Here is a 15,138-nt window from a genome sequence, read left to right on the forward strand (position 1 = left end):
TATTCCTGCTCTTTGCCACATTCCATATCCCCCATCCATTCCCCCCGGGGCAAACCTATGGTTGTTTCTTATCGGGGACCCCCCCAAGGCTCCAGTCTTTCCCCTATGCCGTCTCCACTGTCCCCAAACCTTCAGTGTAGCCACCACCACCGGGCTTGTGGTGTAGTTCCTCGGTGAGAACGGCAATGGGGCTGTCACCATAGCCTGTAGGCTAGTCCCCCTACAGGACGCCCTCTCTAATCTCTTCCACGCCGCTCCCTCCTCCTCTCCCATCCACTTACTCACCATTGAAATATTAGCGGCCCAATAATACTCGCTTAGGCTCGGTAGTGCCAGCCCCCCCCTATCCCTGCTACGCTGTAAGAATCCCTTCCTCACTCTCGGGGTCTTCCCGGCCCACACAAAACCCATGATGCTCTTTTCAATCCTTTTAAAAAAAGCCTTCGTAATCACCACTGGGAGGCACTGAAACACAAAGAGGAATCTCGGGAGGACCACCATCTTAACCGCCTGCACCCTCCCTGCCATTGACAGGGATACCATATCCCATCTCTTGAAATCCTCCTCCATCTGTTCCACCAACCGCGTTAAATTTAACCTATGCAATGTCCCCCAATTCTTAGCTATCTGGATCCCCAGGTAACGAAAGTCCCTTGTTACCTTCCTCAACGGTAGGTCCTCTATTTCTCTACTCTGCTCCCCTGGATGCACCACAAACAACTCACTTTTCCCCATGTTCAATTTATACCCTGAAAAATCCCCAAACTCCCCAAGTATCCGCATTATTTCTGGCATCCCCTCCGCCGGGTCCGCCACGTATAGTAGCAAATCGTCCGCATACAAAGATACCCGGTGCTCTTCTCCTCCCCTGAGTACTCCCCTCCACTTCTTGGAACCCCTCAACGCTATCACCAGGGGCTCAATCGCCAGTGCAAACAATAATGGGGACAGAGGGCATCCCTGCCTTGTCCCTCTATGGAGCCGAAAATATGCAGATCCCCGTCCATTCGTGACCACGCTCGCCACTGGGGCCCTATACAACAGCTGCACCCATCTAACATACCCCTCTCCAAAACCAAATCTCCTCAACACCTCCCACAAATAATCCCACTCCACTCTATCAAATGCTTTCTCGGCATCCATCGCCACTACTATCTCCGTTTCTCCCTCTGGTGGGGCCATCATCATTACCCCTAACAACCTCCGTATATTCGTGTTCAGCTGTCTCCCCTTCACAAACCCAATTTGGTCCTCGTGGACCACCCCCGGGACACATTCCTCTATTCTCATTGCCATTACCTTGGCCAGGACCTTGGCATCTACATTTAGGAGGGAAATAGGTCTATAGGACCTGCATTGTAGCGGGTCCTTTTCCTTCTTTAAGAGAAGCGATATCGTTGCTTCAGACATAGTCGGGGGCAGTTGTCCCCTTTCCTTTGCCTCATTAAAGGTCCTCGTCAGTACCGGGGCGAGCAAGTCCACATATTTTCTATAGAATTCGACTGGGAATCCATCCGGTCCCGGGGCCTTTCCCGCCTGCATGCTCCTAATTCCTTTCACCACTTCTTCTACCTTGATCTGTGCTCCCAGTCCCACCCTTTCCTGCTCTTCCACCTTGGGAAATTCCAGCCGATCCAAGAAGCCCATCATTCTCTCCCTCCCGTCTGGGGGTTGAGCTTCATATAATTTTTTATAAAATGCCTTGAACACTCCATTCACTCTCTCCGCTCCCCGCTCCATCTCTCCTTCCTCATCCCTCACTCCCCCTATTTCCCTCGCTGCTCCCCTTTTCCTCAATTGGTGTGCCAGCAACCTGCTCGCCTTCTCCCCATATTCGTACTGTACACCCTGTGCCTTCCTCCATTGTGCCTCTGCAGTGCCTGTAGTCAGCAAGTCAAATTCTACATGTAGCCTTTGCCTTTCCCTGTACAGTCCCTCCTCCGGTGCTTCCGCATATTGTCTGTCCACCCTCAAAAGTTCTTGCAGCAACCGCTCCCATTCCTTACTCTCCTGCTTCCCTTTATGTGCCCTTATTGATATCAGCTCCCCTCTAACCACCGCCTTCAACGCCTCCCAGACCACTCCCACCTGGACCTCCCCATTATCATTGAGTTCCAAGTACTTTTCAATGCACCCCCTCACCCTTAGACACACCTCCTCATCTGCCATTAGTCCCATGTCCATTCTCCAGGGTGGGCGCCCTCCTGTTTCCTCCCCTATCTCCAAGTCCACCCAGTGTGGAGCGTGATCCGAAATGGCTATAGCCGTATACTCCGTTCCCCTCACCTTCGGGATCAATGCCCTACCCAGCACAAAAAAGTCTATTCGCGAGTAGACTTTATGGACATAGGAGAAAAACGAGAACTCCTTACTCCTAGGTCTGCTAAATCTCCACGGGTCTACACCTCCCATCTGCTCCATAAAATCTTTAAGTACCTTGGCTGCTGCCGGCCTCCTTCCAGTCCTGGACTTCGACCTATCCAGCCCTGGTTCCAACACCGTATTAAAATCTCCCCCCATTATCAGCTTTCCCATCTCTAGGTCCGGAATGCGTCCTAGCATCCGCCTCATAAAATTGGCATCATCCCAGTTCGGGGCATATACGTTTACCAAAACCACCGTCTCCCCCTGTAGTTTGCCACTCACCATCACGTATCTGCCCCCGTTATCCGCCACTATAGTCTTTGCCTCGAACATTACCCGCTTCCCCACTAATATAGCCACCCCCCTGTTTTTCGCATCTAGCCCCGAATGGAACACCTGCCCCACCCATCCTTTGCGTAGCCTAACCTGGTCTATCAGTTTCAGGTGCGTTTCCTGTAACATAACCACATCTGCCTTAAGTTTCTTAAGGTGTGCGAGTACCCGTGCCCTCTTTATCAGCCCGTTCAGCCCTCTCACGTTCCACGTGATCAGCCGAGTTGGGGGGGCTTCCCACCCCCCCCCCCTTGTCGATTAGCCATCACCTTTTTCCAGCTCCTCACCCGGTTCCCACGCAGCTGTATCTCCCCCAGGCGGTGCCCCCCCGCCCATCCTCTCCCATACCAGCTCCCCCCTCTCCCCAGCAGCAGCAACCCAGTAATTCCCCCCCCCCCCCCCCCCCCCCCCCCCCCCCCCCCGCTAGATCCCCCGCTAGCGTAATTACTCCCCCATGTTGCTCCCAGAAGTCAGCAAACTCTGGCTGACCTCGGCTTCCCCCCGTGACCTCGGCTCGCACCGTGCGACGCCCCCTCCTTCCTGCTTCTCTATTCCCGCCATGATTATCATAGCGCGGGAACCAAGCCCGCGCTTCTCCCTTGGCCCCGCCCCCAATGGCCAACGCCCCATCTCCTCCACCTCCCCTCCTCCCCCCATCACCACCTGTGGGAGAGAGAAAAGTTACCACATCGCAGGATTAGTACATAAAACCCCTCTTTGCCCCCCACATTCGCCCCACCACTTTGTTCGAACGTTCTTTTTAATAACCCGCTCATTCCAGTTTTTCTTCCACAATAAAAGTCCACGCTTCATCCGCCGTCTCAAAGTAGTGGTGCCTCCCTTGATATGTGACCCACAGTCTTGCTGGTTGCAGCATTCCAAATTTTATCATCTTTTTATGAAACACCGCCTTGGCCCGATTAAAGCTCGCCCTCCTTCTCGCCACCTCCGCACTCCAGTATTGATAAACGCGGATCACCGCGTTCTTCCATTTACTGCTCCGAGTTTTCTTCGCCCATCTAAGGACCATTTCTCTATCCTTAAAACGGAGGAATCTCACCACTATTTCTCCTGCTCTCGGTCCTCGCACCATCACTCGGTATGCTCCCTCCACCTCCAACGGACCCCCGGGGCATCCGCTCCCATTAACGAGTGCAGCATCGTGCTCGCATATGCCCCGACGTCCGCTCCCTCCACACCTTCAGGAAGACCAAGAATCCTCAGGTTGTTCCTCCTTGCGTTGTTCTCCAGTGCCTCCAACCTTTCCACACATCGTTTCTGATGTGCCTCCTGCGTCTCCGTCTTCACCACCAGGCCCTGTATGTCGTCCTCATTCTCGGCTGCCTTTGCCTTCACGACCCGAAGCTCCTGCTCCTGGGTCTTTTGTTCCTCCTTTAGCCCTTCGATCGCCTGTAGTATCGGGGCCAACAGCTCTTTCTTCATTTCCTTTTTGATCTCTTCCACACAGCATTTCGAGAACTCTTGTTGTTCAGGGCCCCATGTTAAACTGCCACCTTCCGACGCCATCTTGGTTTTTGCTTGCCTTCCTTGCCGCTGTTCTAAAGGATCCACTGCAATCTGGCCACTTTCTCCTCCTTTTTCCATCCGTATCCAGGGGGGATTCCCTTCTGGTTTACCGCACAGTGTTTTTAGCCGTCAAAATCGCCGTTGGGGCTCCTATCAAGAGCCCAAAAGTCCGTTTCACAGGGAGCTGCCGAAACGTGCGACTCAGCTGGTCATCGCCGCACCCGGAAGTCTCCATTGAAAGATACCTAGAGGTTAACGATAATGGGGAGGTGCAGGTAGGGGTGGTCTGGGAGGCGGTGATTAGGGGAGAGTTCATCTCCATTAGGGCCCACAAGGAGGGGAAGGATAGGAGGGAGAGGTTGGTGGAGATTTTAAGGGTAGATAGGAGGTATGCAGAGCTCCCCGAGGAGGCACTACTCAAGGAGCGACAAAGCCTCCAGGCCGAGTTCGACCTGTTGACTACCAAGAAGGCGGAGGTGCAGTGGAGGAAGGGGCGTAGGCTAGCCGGATGCTGGCACACCAGCTTCGGAAGTGGGAGGCAGCGAGGGAGATTGGGGGACATTAGGGATAAAGTGGGGGACACGGTGCGGAGTGCGGTGGGAATAAATGGGGTATTTAGAGACTTATGAAGGGCTGTATCGGTCTGAGCCCCCGACGGGGCACGTGGCGGGGCTTGAGGCACCAGTAGGGCTGGAGGAGCTGACTAAGGGGCTGGGGAGTATGCAGGCGGGGAAGGCACTGGGGCCAGATAGGTTCCCGGTGGAATTTTACAGGATGTATTTGGAGCTAATGGGCCCAATACTAGTGAGGACTTTCAATGGGGCGAGGGAGGGGGCGGGGTCCTACCCCCGACAATGTCCAGGGCTCTGATCTTGAAGCGGGACAAGGACCCTTTACAGTGGGTCGTATAGGCCAATCTCTTCAATTCTGGTAGCCAACACCTTCGCTAACAGCTTTGCTGTTAGATGCAAAGCTGTTAGCGAAGGTGTTGGCTACCAGAATTGAGGACTGTGTCCCGGGGTGATCCACGAGGACCAGACTGGTTTCGTGAAGGGAAGGCAGTTAAACACCAATGTGCGGAGGCTCCTAAATGTAATCATGATGCCTGCAGTGGAGGGAGAAGCGGAGATAGTGGCGGCTATGGATGCGGAGAAGGCCTTCGATAGGGTGGAGTGGGGGTACCTGTGGGAAGTGTTGAGGTTTGGGTTCGGGGAGGGGTTCGTTAGTTGGGTTAGGTTACTGTACGAAGCCCTGGTGGCGAGTGTGGCCACAAATTGGAGGAGGTCGGAATACTGTTGGCTGTACCGGGGGACGAGGCAGGGGTGCCCCTATCTATCCCCCCCCCCCCTGCTATTTGCGTTGGTAATTGAGCCTTTGGCGATGGCTTTGAGGGAGTCCGGGAACTGGAGGGGGCTGGTGCGGGGGACGGGGACACACACCGGGTATCGCTGTATGCCGACGACCTGTTACTGTATGTGTCGGACCCGGTGGGGGGGATGCCGGAGGTGATGCGGATCCTCAGGGAGTTTGGAGACTTTTCCGGGTATAAGCTCAACATGGGGAAGAGCTGGGGGGGCCTACACAAGCTCAACTTGACGAGGCTGGTGGAGCAGATGGAGGAGGGGTTTAAAAAGTGGGATATGCTGCCGCTCTCCCTGGTGGGGAGAGTACAGTCAGTGAAGATGACTGTGCTCCCGAGGTTCCTTTTTATATTCCAGTGTCTCCCCATCCTGATCCCTAAGGCCTTTTTTAAGTGGGTCAGCAGGAGCATCATGGGATTTGTATGGGCGAAAAAGACCCTGAGGGTGAGAAGGGTGTTTCTGGAGCGGAGTAGGGACAGAGGAGGGTTAGCGTTACCTAATCTGTGTGGGTACTACTGGACTGCCAATGTTGCGATGATACGCAAGTGGGTAATGGAGGGGGAGGGGGCGGCATGGAACAGGCTGGAGATTGCGTCCTGTGTGGGCGCGAGCCTGAGAGCGCTGGTGACGGCACCGCTGCCGCTCCCGCCAACAAGGTACACCATGAGTCCAGTGGTGGCAGCGGCCCTCAAAATTTGCGGGCAGTGGAGACGCCACAGGGGGGAGGCAGAGGCTTCGGTGTGGTCCCCGATCCGAGAGAACCATCGGTTTGTTCCGGGGAGAATGGATGGGGGGACCTGTTTATAGATGGGACGTTTGCGAGCCTTGGGGCGTTGGAGGAAATATTTGGGCTCCCCCCTGGAAATGCCTTTGGGTACATGCAGGTAAGGGGTGGTGAGGGAAGGCAGGTGAGGGAATTTCCGCTGCTGCCAACACGTAGGATCCAGGATAGGGTGCACTCGGGGGGTGTGGGTTGGAGAAAGCAAGGTCTCTGCGATCTACCAGGAGATGCAGGAGGAGGCCTCGGTGGAGGAGCTGAAAGGTGAGGGGGAGGAGATAGACGAGGGCACGTGGGAGGATGCCATGGGTAGGGTAAATTCTTCCTCCTCTTGCGCCAGACTTAGCCTGATACAATTGAAGGTTCTGCACAGGGTGCACATAACTGGGGCAAGGCTGAGTCGGTTTTTTGGAGTAGAGGACAGGTGTGTGTGGTGTTCGGGGATCCCAGCAAATCACGGCCACATGTTCTGGCCGTGCCCAGCGCTGGATGGGTTCTAGAGGGGCGTTGCGAGGATGGTGTCTAAGGTGGTAAACACCCGGGTTAAGCAGAGTTGGGGGCTTGCACTATTTGGGGTATCGGACGAACCGGGAGTGCAGGAGGCGAAAGAGGCCGGTATTCTGGCCTTTGCGTCCCTGGTAGCCCGGCGGAGGATTCTGCTACAGTAGAAGGATGCGAGGCCCCCAAATGTGGAAGCCTGGATCAGCGACATGGCAGGGTTCATTAAATTGGAGAGGGGGTAAAATTTGCCTTAAGAGGATCTGTGCAAGGATTCTTCAGTTCGTAGACTTTCTAGCAGAGCGTTAGGAGGTGGACAGCAGCAACCCGGGGGGGGGGGGGGGGGGGGGCGGCGGGGGGCACTTTGTGTTTACTACTGTGTTTATTATCATTTAATGGGGGGCTTATTGGGGGAATAAGTGACATAGCTAGAAGATGTTTATTTATGTGTTCTTTGTTTTTTTTCTTATTTCTGTGAGGGGGGTTTGTTGAAAATATGTAAAAATTTGAATAAAAATATATATATTTTTAAAAGCCCCTAGTTGCCACATTCCACCGCCTGCTCGGGGAGGCCGGAACGGGAATTGAACCCACGCTGCTGGCATTGTTCTGCATTACAAGCCAGTCCCTAAACCAGCAAACAGATTGCTGAGGTCCTTATAATAAAAGTAATTGCACCCCAAAAGGGCTAATTGCCTGTGGAAATTCAGATGGTATGTTTAAACAGAGGTGTATAAAGTTATGGGCCTTTTAACAAGTGGATAGGATGCATCTATTTCCTTCAGCAGGGGCATAAATTTCAAGTAATTGACGGTTAGTTTTTCTTTACCCAGAGGGTGGTGGAGGTCTGGAATTCAATTCCTGAAAGGGCGATAGAGGCAGAAACCCATGCCACATTAAAAAAAACCTTTTATGCATTTGGTCATAGATAGATATAGGTTGAGAGATGGTAGATTTAAAACTGAGGTGAGGAGGATCTACTCCCCGAGGGTGGTGAATTTGTGGAACTCTCATTAAATGGTTTCAAGCCGGAGATTGATATATTTCTGATTTTTAAAATGGGCTAAAGGAATGTGGGGAACAGGTGGGGTGGTGGCTTTGGGACCACAAAGAGGTCCACCATGATCTGATTGCCTACTTCTCCTAAAGCCTATGAAGTCCTGTAACCCACAGAGCTGTGGAAGTGGGGTTAGGTTGGATAGCACTCTTTTCAGCTGGTACAGGCAGGATGGGCTGAATGGCCTACTGTGCCTTAAGTTTTCTTATTGTTAGCTCAATCCGTGAGGTCGGTGGTAGGAATTCCACAGATTGGCCTCAATATTTCTGGGACCCTGAAATCGAGTGCTATCCAGTGGCCTGATCCTAAACAGTTGGATGAGGTACAGGTGGCTGGAATTCCACCACGCTGGAGGCTAGTCTGTTCAATTTGAGTATTGCGGCCAATTCTGGGCACTCACACTTTGGGAAGGATGTGAAAGTATTGGAGAGGATGCAGAAAGGATTTACAATAATGATTCCAGGGCTGAGGAATGTGGATAGATGGAGAAACTGGGGCTGTTCTTGAAGGGAGTTTGAGAGAGGAGATTTGATAGAGGTGTTCAAACTTATGTTTTTTTCCAGGGGGAGAAATTTTCATTTTGTGAAAGGGTCAAGAACCAGGGACAAAAATATAAGGTGATTGGTAAAAGTACCAATGGCAACATAAGGAAAATCGTTCTTACATAGTTAGTGGTTCGGATCCGCACAACCCCAATTGTGTGGAATTGACAGTTTAGTCTTGTCTTAATAATAATAATCTTTATTGTCACAAGTAGGCTTACATTAACACTGCAATGAAGTTACTGTGAAAAGCCCCTAGTCGCCACCCTCCGGTGCCTGTTTGGATACGCAGAGGGAGAATTCAGATTGTCCTATTCACCTAACAGCATGGATTTCGGGACTTGTGGGAGAGAGCCGGCACCCGGAGGAAACCCACGCAGACACGGGGAGAATGTGCAGACTCTGCAGACAGTGACCCAAGCCAGAATCAGACCTGGGACCCTGGCGCTGTGAACATAAGAACTAGGAGCAGGAGTAGGCCATCTGGCCCTTCGAGCCTGATCCACCATTCAATGAGATCATGGCTGATCTTTTGTGGACTCAGCTCCACTTTCCGGCCCGAACACCATAACCCTTAATCCCTTTATTCTTCACAGTTACCCACTGTGCTACTGTGCTGCCCTGTAAGAGAATTGAATAATTGTATGAAGAGGAAAAATTTGCAGGGTGATGGGGAAAAGGTGGGATGGAGTGGGGCCAGCAGAGAGACAATTGACTGGCCTCCTTGTGCTTCATCCATTCAAGGGTGATGGGGGAGAGAGAAAAACAGGACAGGAAGAATATATAAAAAGTTGACAATCATGATGGGCCCTTAGTGGCCACTCAGAATTCATTCTTCTGGGACATGAGCTCTTCCATCCTGAAATCTACTTTGATCTTGACGGAATGGAACGTCTTTTGTCAAATCCAGCAGATTATTCCATTTTATTGGTGGCACAGTGGCTCGCACGATGCTTCACAGCTCCGGGGACCCGGGTTCAATTCTGGCCTTGGTGACTGTCTCTGTGTGAAGTTTGCACGTTCTCCCCATGTCTTTGTGGGTTTCCTCTGGGTGCTCCGGTTTCCTCCCACAGTCCAAAAATGTACAGATTAGGTGGATTGGCGTGCTAAATTGCCCCATATTGTTGAACTGTTAGGTCGGATTACGGGGACCGGGTGGAGGCGTGGGCTTAAGTAGGGTGCTCTTTCCAAGAGCTGGTACAGGCTCGAAGGGGCACTGTAAATTCTATGATCAATGGGTAAGAAAGGTCTTCCTCGTGCATTGTGAACTTTTTCCATGATCTGTCACCATGTTGTGCTGCTGAGGGGACAGTTCATGGCCTCTTTCTAAACTAATGTAATTTAAAATGTGTATCCTTCAATAAGTGTCATTTTCTTGGACTGATGGCCTTCTTTGGTTTATTTCCTGGTTTATTTCCAGAGTTGGTAGTGAGGTGATTTCTGCTGGGAACTGTGTTTATATGTGGGAATATGTTCAGGCTTGGGTAGTGTTGTGACCCCAACAGGCTCATGTGAAAAGGGTAGCACAGAGGTGACTGGAGCTTTGAGGGGATCTCCAGGTTACCTGCAGGAGATGAGAGGACTCCTGAGCAGCTGTATGTTGAAAGTCTGAGGCCAAACCGTAGTCTCTTAATCAACTGGTCTTGCATGGAGGCAGCGGGAAAGGGGGCTACAATCTGTCTTAGATGGATAGCTTAGAACAGTACTAATTTTCTCGGCACACAAGTAACCTGGCTATGCTATTGGAGGGCACTAAGGTCCGTGCAAATAACTCCTTGCAAGAATTCAATACCTCGAGGAAATTACTGAGGAAAGAGGGGAGAAAACACCTACCCATACTGAATTGTGTTCTAGATAGCAATGAAGCTTTGCAACGAGATGCATCGTTTAGACTTGATGTAATGTGGCAGATTATTTGAAGCATTTCAGAATTGTTTTCTGTCTCCATTATCGTGTCATAGTATGCAGTAAAAAGAATGTCAAAAGCATTTAGTATTTGTAAGCCAAATGCAAATTAGTGGGAGGATTTATTTTAACTTGATTTGTGGCCTGAAAGACCTCACGGTGTTTGTCTACAGAAAGACTTGGGCATTCCTGATGCAGGTGAATGATGTAGTACTGTATTATCTGAGATACTGCTCTTCAGTTGAAACTTCTAACTGATGTCCTGTCTGTTTAGTCCAGTAGATGTTAAATCTGTAGCAATGTTCCAGCAAGCAGACGGGGAGTATTCCTGTTTAATCAGCATCACAATAAACATGTTAACTGGTCATTTGTGTTGTTGCTAGTGGCATGTTGCTGCCACAGAATGTCTCTTATCAAGTTTGCCTACCCAAGTGAGGACGTTGCAGAATAAAGCAGTGCATGAGCTTGAAGAGATTTGATCTGGGCTGTATAAATGTTCATCGTCTTTCTTGTGCCGGTACAGTTTCGGCTATGGTACATAGCGTGGTGTATTTGTTGACTTGCGATGAGAAACTTATCAGTTAGCTGAGTCACCAGGTGGTAAATATTCCATCTATTGTTTGACAAGTATAGTACAGCTGAGATGACATTCTCAGAGTCACAAAGGTACATACCTGTAGCGTGATGCTGAGCATTCTCAATCAGGAAGTGTGAACTGTAAAATGCCAGTGACTAAGATGTGGCACTCTGTGTGGGCACGGAAACCACGTATATATCTGCATTGATCGGGGAGAGGGCGGTGAGGTTGTGGTGGGGCAAAGGTTTGATCTGTGGACAGTGATAGTGGGAAAGCTGGGCCAGTTAAAAGCACGGTTTTGGCCTGGGTGTAGCATCTGAAGTTTAACTTTTGCAGCTTTGAAGAGACTCTGTTTGAGGCCAGCTCCCAATGTACTGAAATCTGTCACAGATTCCACGGGGGAAAGCTCCCTTAATTGGCCTTAACTCTGATTTTGATGGCCACAGCAACGTCAGACAAAATACCACTGTTACTTCGGAAAATGTTATACAATTCGTTCAGTGTTCTGGATCCTAAATTGGATTGTACTGATTCAGCAAGGAAAGTTTCTCAATGTGGCTAATTTGATTTTATATGGCGAATTATTTATAATTACTGGTCAGTTGAGTAGCTTCCTCCTGCTCTCAATGCTGTTTTGAGTGACTCACTGATGATCTCATTGCACAACTTGAATTCTTGTACCGGACTGATCGACTGGGTGGCAGGTAGATACATCTTTCTGCTATCTGCAGCATTATTTAGCGTTGTTCCTCAGAATTTAAAATAGATTGCCCTGCAGAACACTGGAAAGTGCACATCTGGAAGTTGGAAGGACGCAAATGATTTTGGCTGTGATATCTTGTACAGCCGGATAGTGGGCTGACACTTTGTAAACAGACAAAGGGTGACCAATTGGCTGAGGTTCCAAAGGAGTGGTTGAACTATGGAACCTTAACCCAGTGCGTGTCTCTCTGGAATATTGAGAGGGGTTTACCACCCCCTAACGTAGTTCGTACAATAACACCCTTTAATCTAGGGAGAAGTGGTTAAGACATGTTATTGCCCTTTTACAGTGACCTGGTTATACCTTCTGCAACAGTTCCAGCTGAAGAAAGAATTGCTTAGATCTGAAAACTTACAGGGAGGAACTAAAAATAGCTGAGTGACAATCTGAATTATAAACGGTTTGTTATCTAAAATGCAACTCCTTCCTCCAGGCCCTCCCATGGCATTCTTTGCTCTCCCTCCCTGTGTACCTTGGGAAAGTGACTATCCGACCGTGTTACTCAAGCTCACATGAACTTATAGGAAGAAAAGACAAGACCTAGAAACCCCACCCCATTTTGAAAAATGTCAACCCACCTACTGTTCCTCTTGTGTACCGTATAATCCCTGGTCTGAATATCTCCCGAAATGTTCATACAATTTCACGAGACTTTTTTGGTAATTTATTCCACAACATACTAATCTTTTGTGTGCATGAAAAGAAATGATCCAACTCCCCCTTGTTAGTTTTCCCCTGGTATTTCAGCTTTTTCTGTAGTCTCTATTTTGTTATACATTTTCCTTCTGTTTTCACTGCCAGCTCAGATCGGAAACTGCACATGCCTGAGGAACTGTCTGAGCTCAGACACCCTATGGCAGAGTTTGTTGGTACACTGACCTGCCAAATCCTCTGTTATGTTACATCTATTCTTGCCGATGCTGAAGGGGAATGTTCAGGTGTGTGGCTTTGCAGAGTGGTACATGTAGTCCTAATGCTGGGCGCTCTCCCTGTCGCACAGTTAACAGCACCTTTTTAACTTGAACCATACGGACTCGGAAAATCGCAGATTTGACCCTCTGTGCTGAATTATCTGATCTGAATGTGGCAGCTAGGATGGCATTACTTGCATCTGCAGCCCTGGCAAGTGAGAGGAAGGTCAAACTGCGTACTTTTGACTTCCTGCTGTGATTCTTAGTGGAAGGGTGCTTGTGCAGTCATTGGGTGGGCTTGTGCTTCGATGAAGTTGAATAACCTGCTGTGCATATAGACTTGGGAGAGATACCAGAGGGTGACTATACTCTGGCAAGTATCAACACTTACAGGAGAGCATGGGAGAAAACGGGGCAAAATAAATCTTTCCTTACCTGTTTCACAGGCTGGCCACTGGTTCCTCAAATGCTGCAGAACTTCAGCCCCCCCCCCTGTTTTGTTTATGGAATGTTACCAAAAAAATCACCGTGGTAACAATGTGTAACTATGCACTTCTTGCAATATCCACTCCATCTAAAGTAGAACATTCTTGGCACGGTGCAATGCTGTTGTAAGGCACCTTGCCAGAATTGGTAACTATTAAAGTGCATGTGCTTCCTGAGCTGCTTAGCTGTTTGGGCCTGCAATTTATCCCCATACAATGAGTGTTGTCTGAGCAGACCTGTTGGTGGAGGTATTGAACTGATTGATATTAGTCACTTCATCTCTGGAGAGGGCGGAATGGGAGGGGTTGCTGCTAACATTGCTGAACTGGTCACGTTTGCCGATGATGCTACGTTAGAGGAGTAACTTAAGGCAGCAGCTGAAAGTTTGCGATCGAATTTCAGTTGCTTATTGGACCGGGAAACTACTTTAATAATGGACGGCGTGAAGTGTTCCACATAAGAGCTTGAGGCACAAGCCAACAGACGCACAACGTGGAGCTGGCACGCACAGGAGTTAAAAGAGGAAGCTGGGAGCTGGCACGCACAGGAGTTAAAAGAGGAAGCTGGGAGTAACCATGGACATGGCATCTTCAATATCAAGACAAACGTGATGAACCAATTTCAAAAGCTTTAAGAAATGTCTATGATATGGTCAAGAGAGGTAGCAGTTAGACAACGCATTGGCCAATCATTCTTAGAATGCAGGTCAGTGGTAACACCTGCACAACATAAACTTACTTTAAAAAGATAGAGAGAAAAGCAACAGTACAGATCTGCGGTAGAAATACGGTGAGCAATGAGTTAGTCAGCGAACCTCAAACTGTATAATCCAGAGCAAAGTCAACAAAGCAGACCCATTGATGTACTTAAAATATTAAATGAAGTGGAGCCAGATATTATTTCCGTACGATGGAAAACGTGATGAAATTAGTGATTTGAATTTTCAAGGAATTAACATGATAATTGTCTACCCAGTGATAAATATTTGGAATAATCTAACTCATATTCACAAGCTGAATCAGGGAGTGTACAGCGTTAATGTATTGAATGGACCCTGACTTTTCCCATTTTCATCAGCTGCAGGAAATTGTCTTGAATGGAGGCCTGGGAGCGTGCTGCGTGGCTGCTTTCCTGCCTGGGCATTTGCACTTAATATAGAAACCTCGGAGAGCTCTGGGAAAAAAATAGCCTGTGTGGCTAAACTATTGACATCTGTGCGGTGATTGTGAGCGAGTGATGCTCGCTATGGATTAGTCTGGGCACATTTCTTGAAAGGATTGATGCCAACCTCCTATGAATGGAACTTGGATGACTTTTTTTTTAACCTGTGGAGTAACTTGTCACTCCAGTTGTCTACGTTGAATTGTGGCTGAGTTGGCACAAACAGACTTCCTTTCAGCTTCCACTAATGACGATGAGTCGTTTGAAGGAACGATGTTGGTTTTACTTATTGCTTATATCAGGTGTGCCCAATGTCTCCTTCCACTGTTTTCCTCCCCTCTGACAAATCAAGATTGTCACCCCTTTCTTTTGCACTGTCCTTGAAATTCGTGCTTCCTTGGTTAATTATGTCCTCTTATCATTGCAGCCTCTATGGCGGAGTAGTGATTTGATCAGCATTGCAGAGACTTAAAGTCTTTACAGTAATTACTTGTTTAGAATCTGTGCTTGTCCCTGCCCCCAGTTACTTGTTACACTACCACTTTCAAGCTTAGATTCTCCACTGCCCATCTCCCCGATTCCCTTGCTCTTGCTGCCCTTTTTTAGCATTCTAAATGGGAGATTTGTGACTTTGGTTTCAAAATCAAGGACAGTCATAGTTTATACCTGCCGCCACTCCCTGAATCTAACCACCTTCCATCAACGCCCGCTTCTGGTTCTGTTTGTTCCTCTCCCGTTCTCACCAATCGAATTTTAATGATTGCAATCCAGCTATTTAGACCTGCTCTCCCTGTTCCTGTGGTGATGTTATTAACCTAAATTTCACAACATCCCTACTTCTATCAACGCTACTAATTTCTCACCAATCTTAAACC

General features: G+C 49.2%; 1 protein-coding gene across 4 annotated transcripts in view; it reads left to right on the forward strand.

The window, feature by feature from the left end:
- LOC140403939 (serine/threonine-protein phosphatase 6 regulatory subunit 3-like) overlaps positions 1–15,138 on the forward strand; it is a 186,838-nt gene that overhangs the window by 14,089 nt on the left and 157,611 nt on the right. For 2 of the 4 annotated variants that reach the window (XM_072492218.1, XM_072492215.1), the window contains exon 1: positions 13,524–13,807. The exons of 1 other annotated variant lie outside the window; for it this stretch is intronic. In XM_072492218.1, coding sequence (XP_072348319.1) covers positions 13,802–13,807 — 6 coding nt within the window. In that variant the 5' untranslated portion in view covers positions 13,524–13,801. Of the gene's footprint in view, positions 1–13,523; positions 13,808–15,138 lie in introns of those variants that run through there. One more of the 4 variants, XM_072492219.1, reaches the window with a different exon arrangement.

Source organism: Scyliorhinus torazame, chromosome 29 (genome assembly GCF_047496885.1).
Source record: "Scyliorhinus torazame isolate Kashiwa2021f chromosome 29, sScyTor2.1, whole genome shotgun sequence".
NCBI classification, from domain to species: Eukaryota; Metazoa; Chordata; class Chondrichthyes; order Carcharhiniformes; family Scyliorhinidae; genus Scyliorhinus; species Scyliorhinus torazame.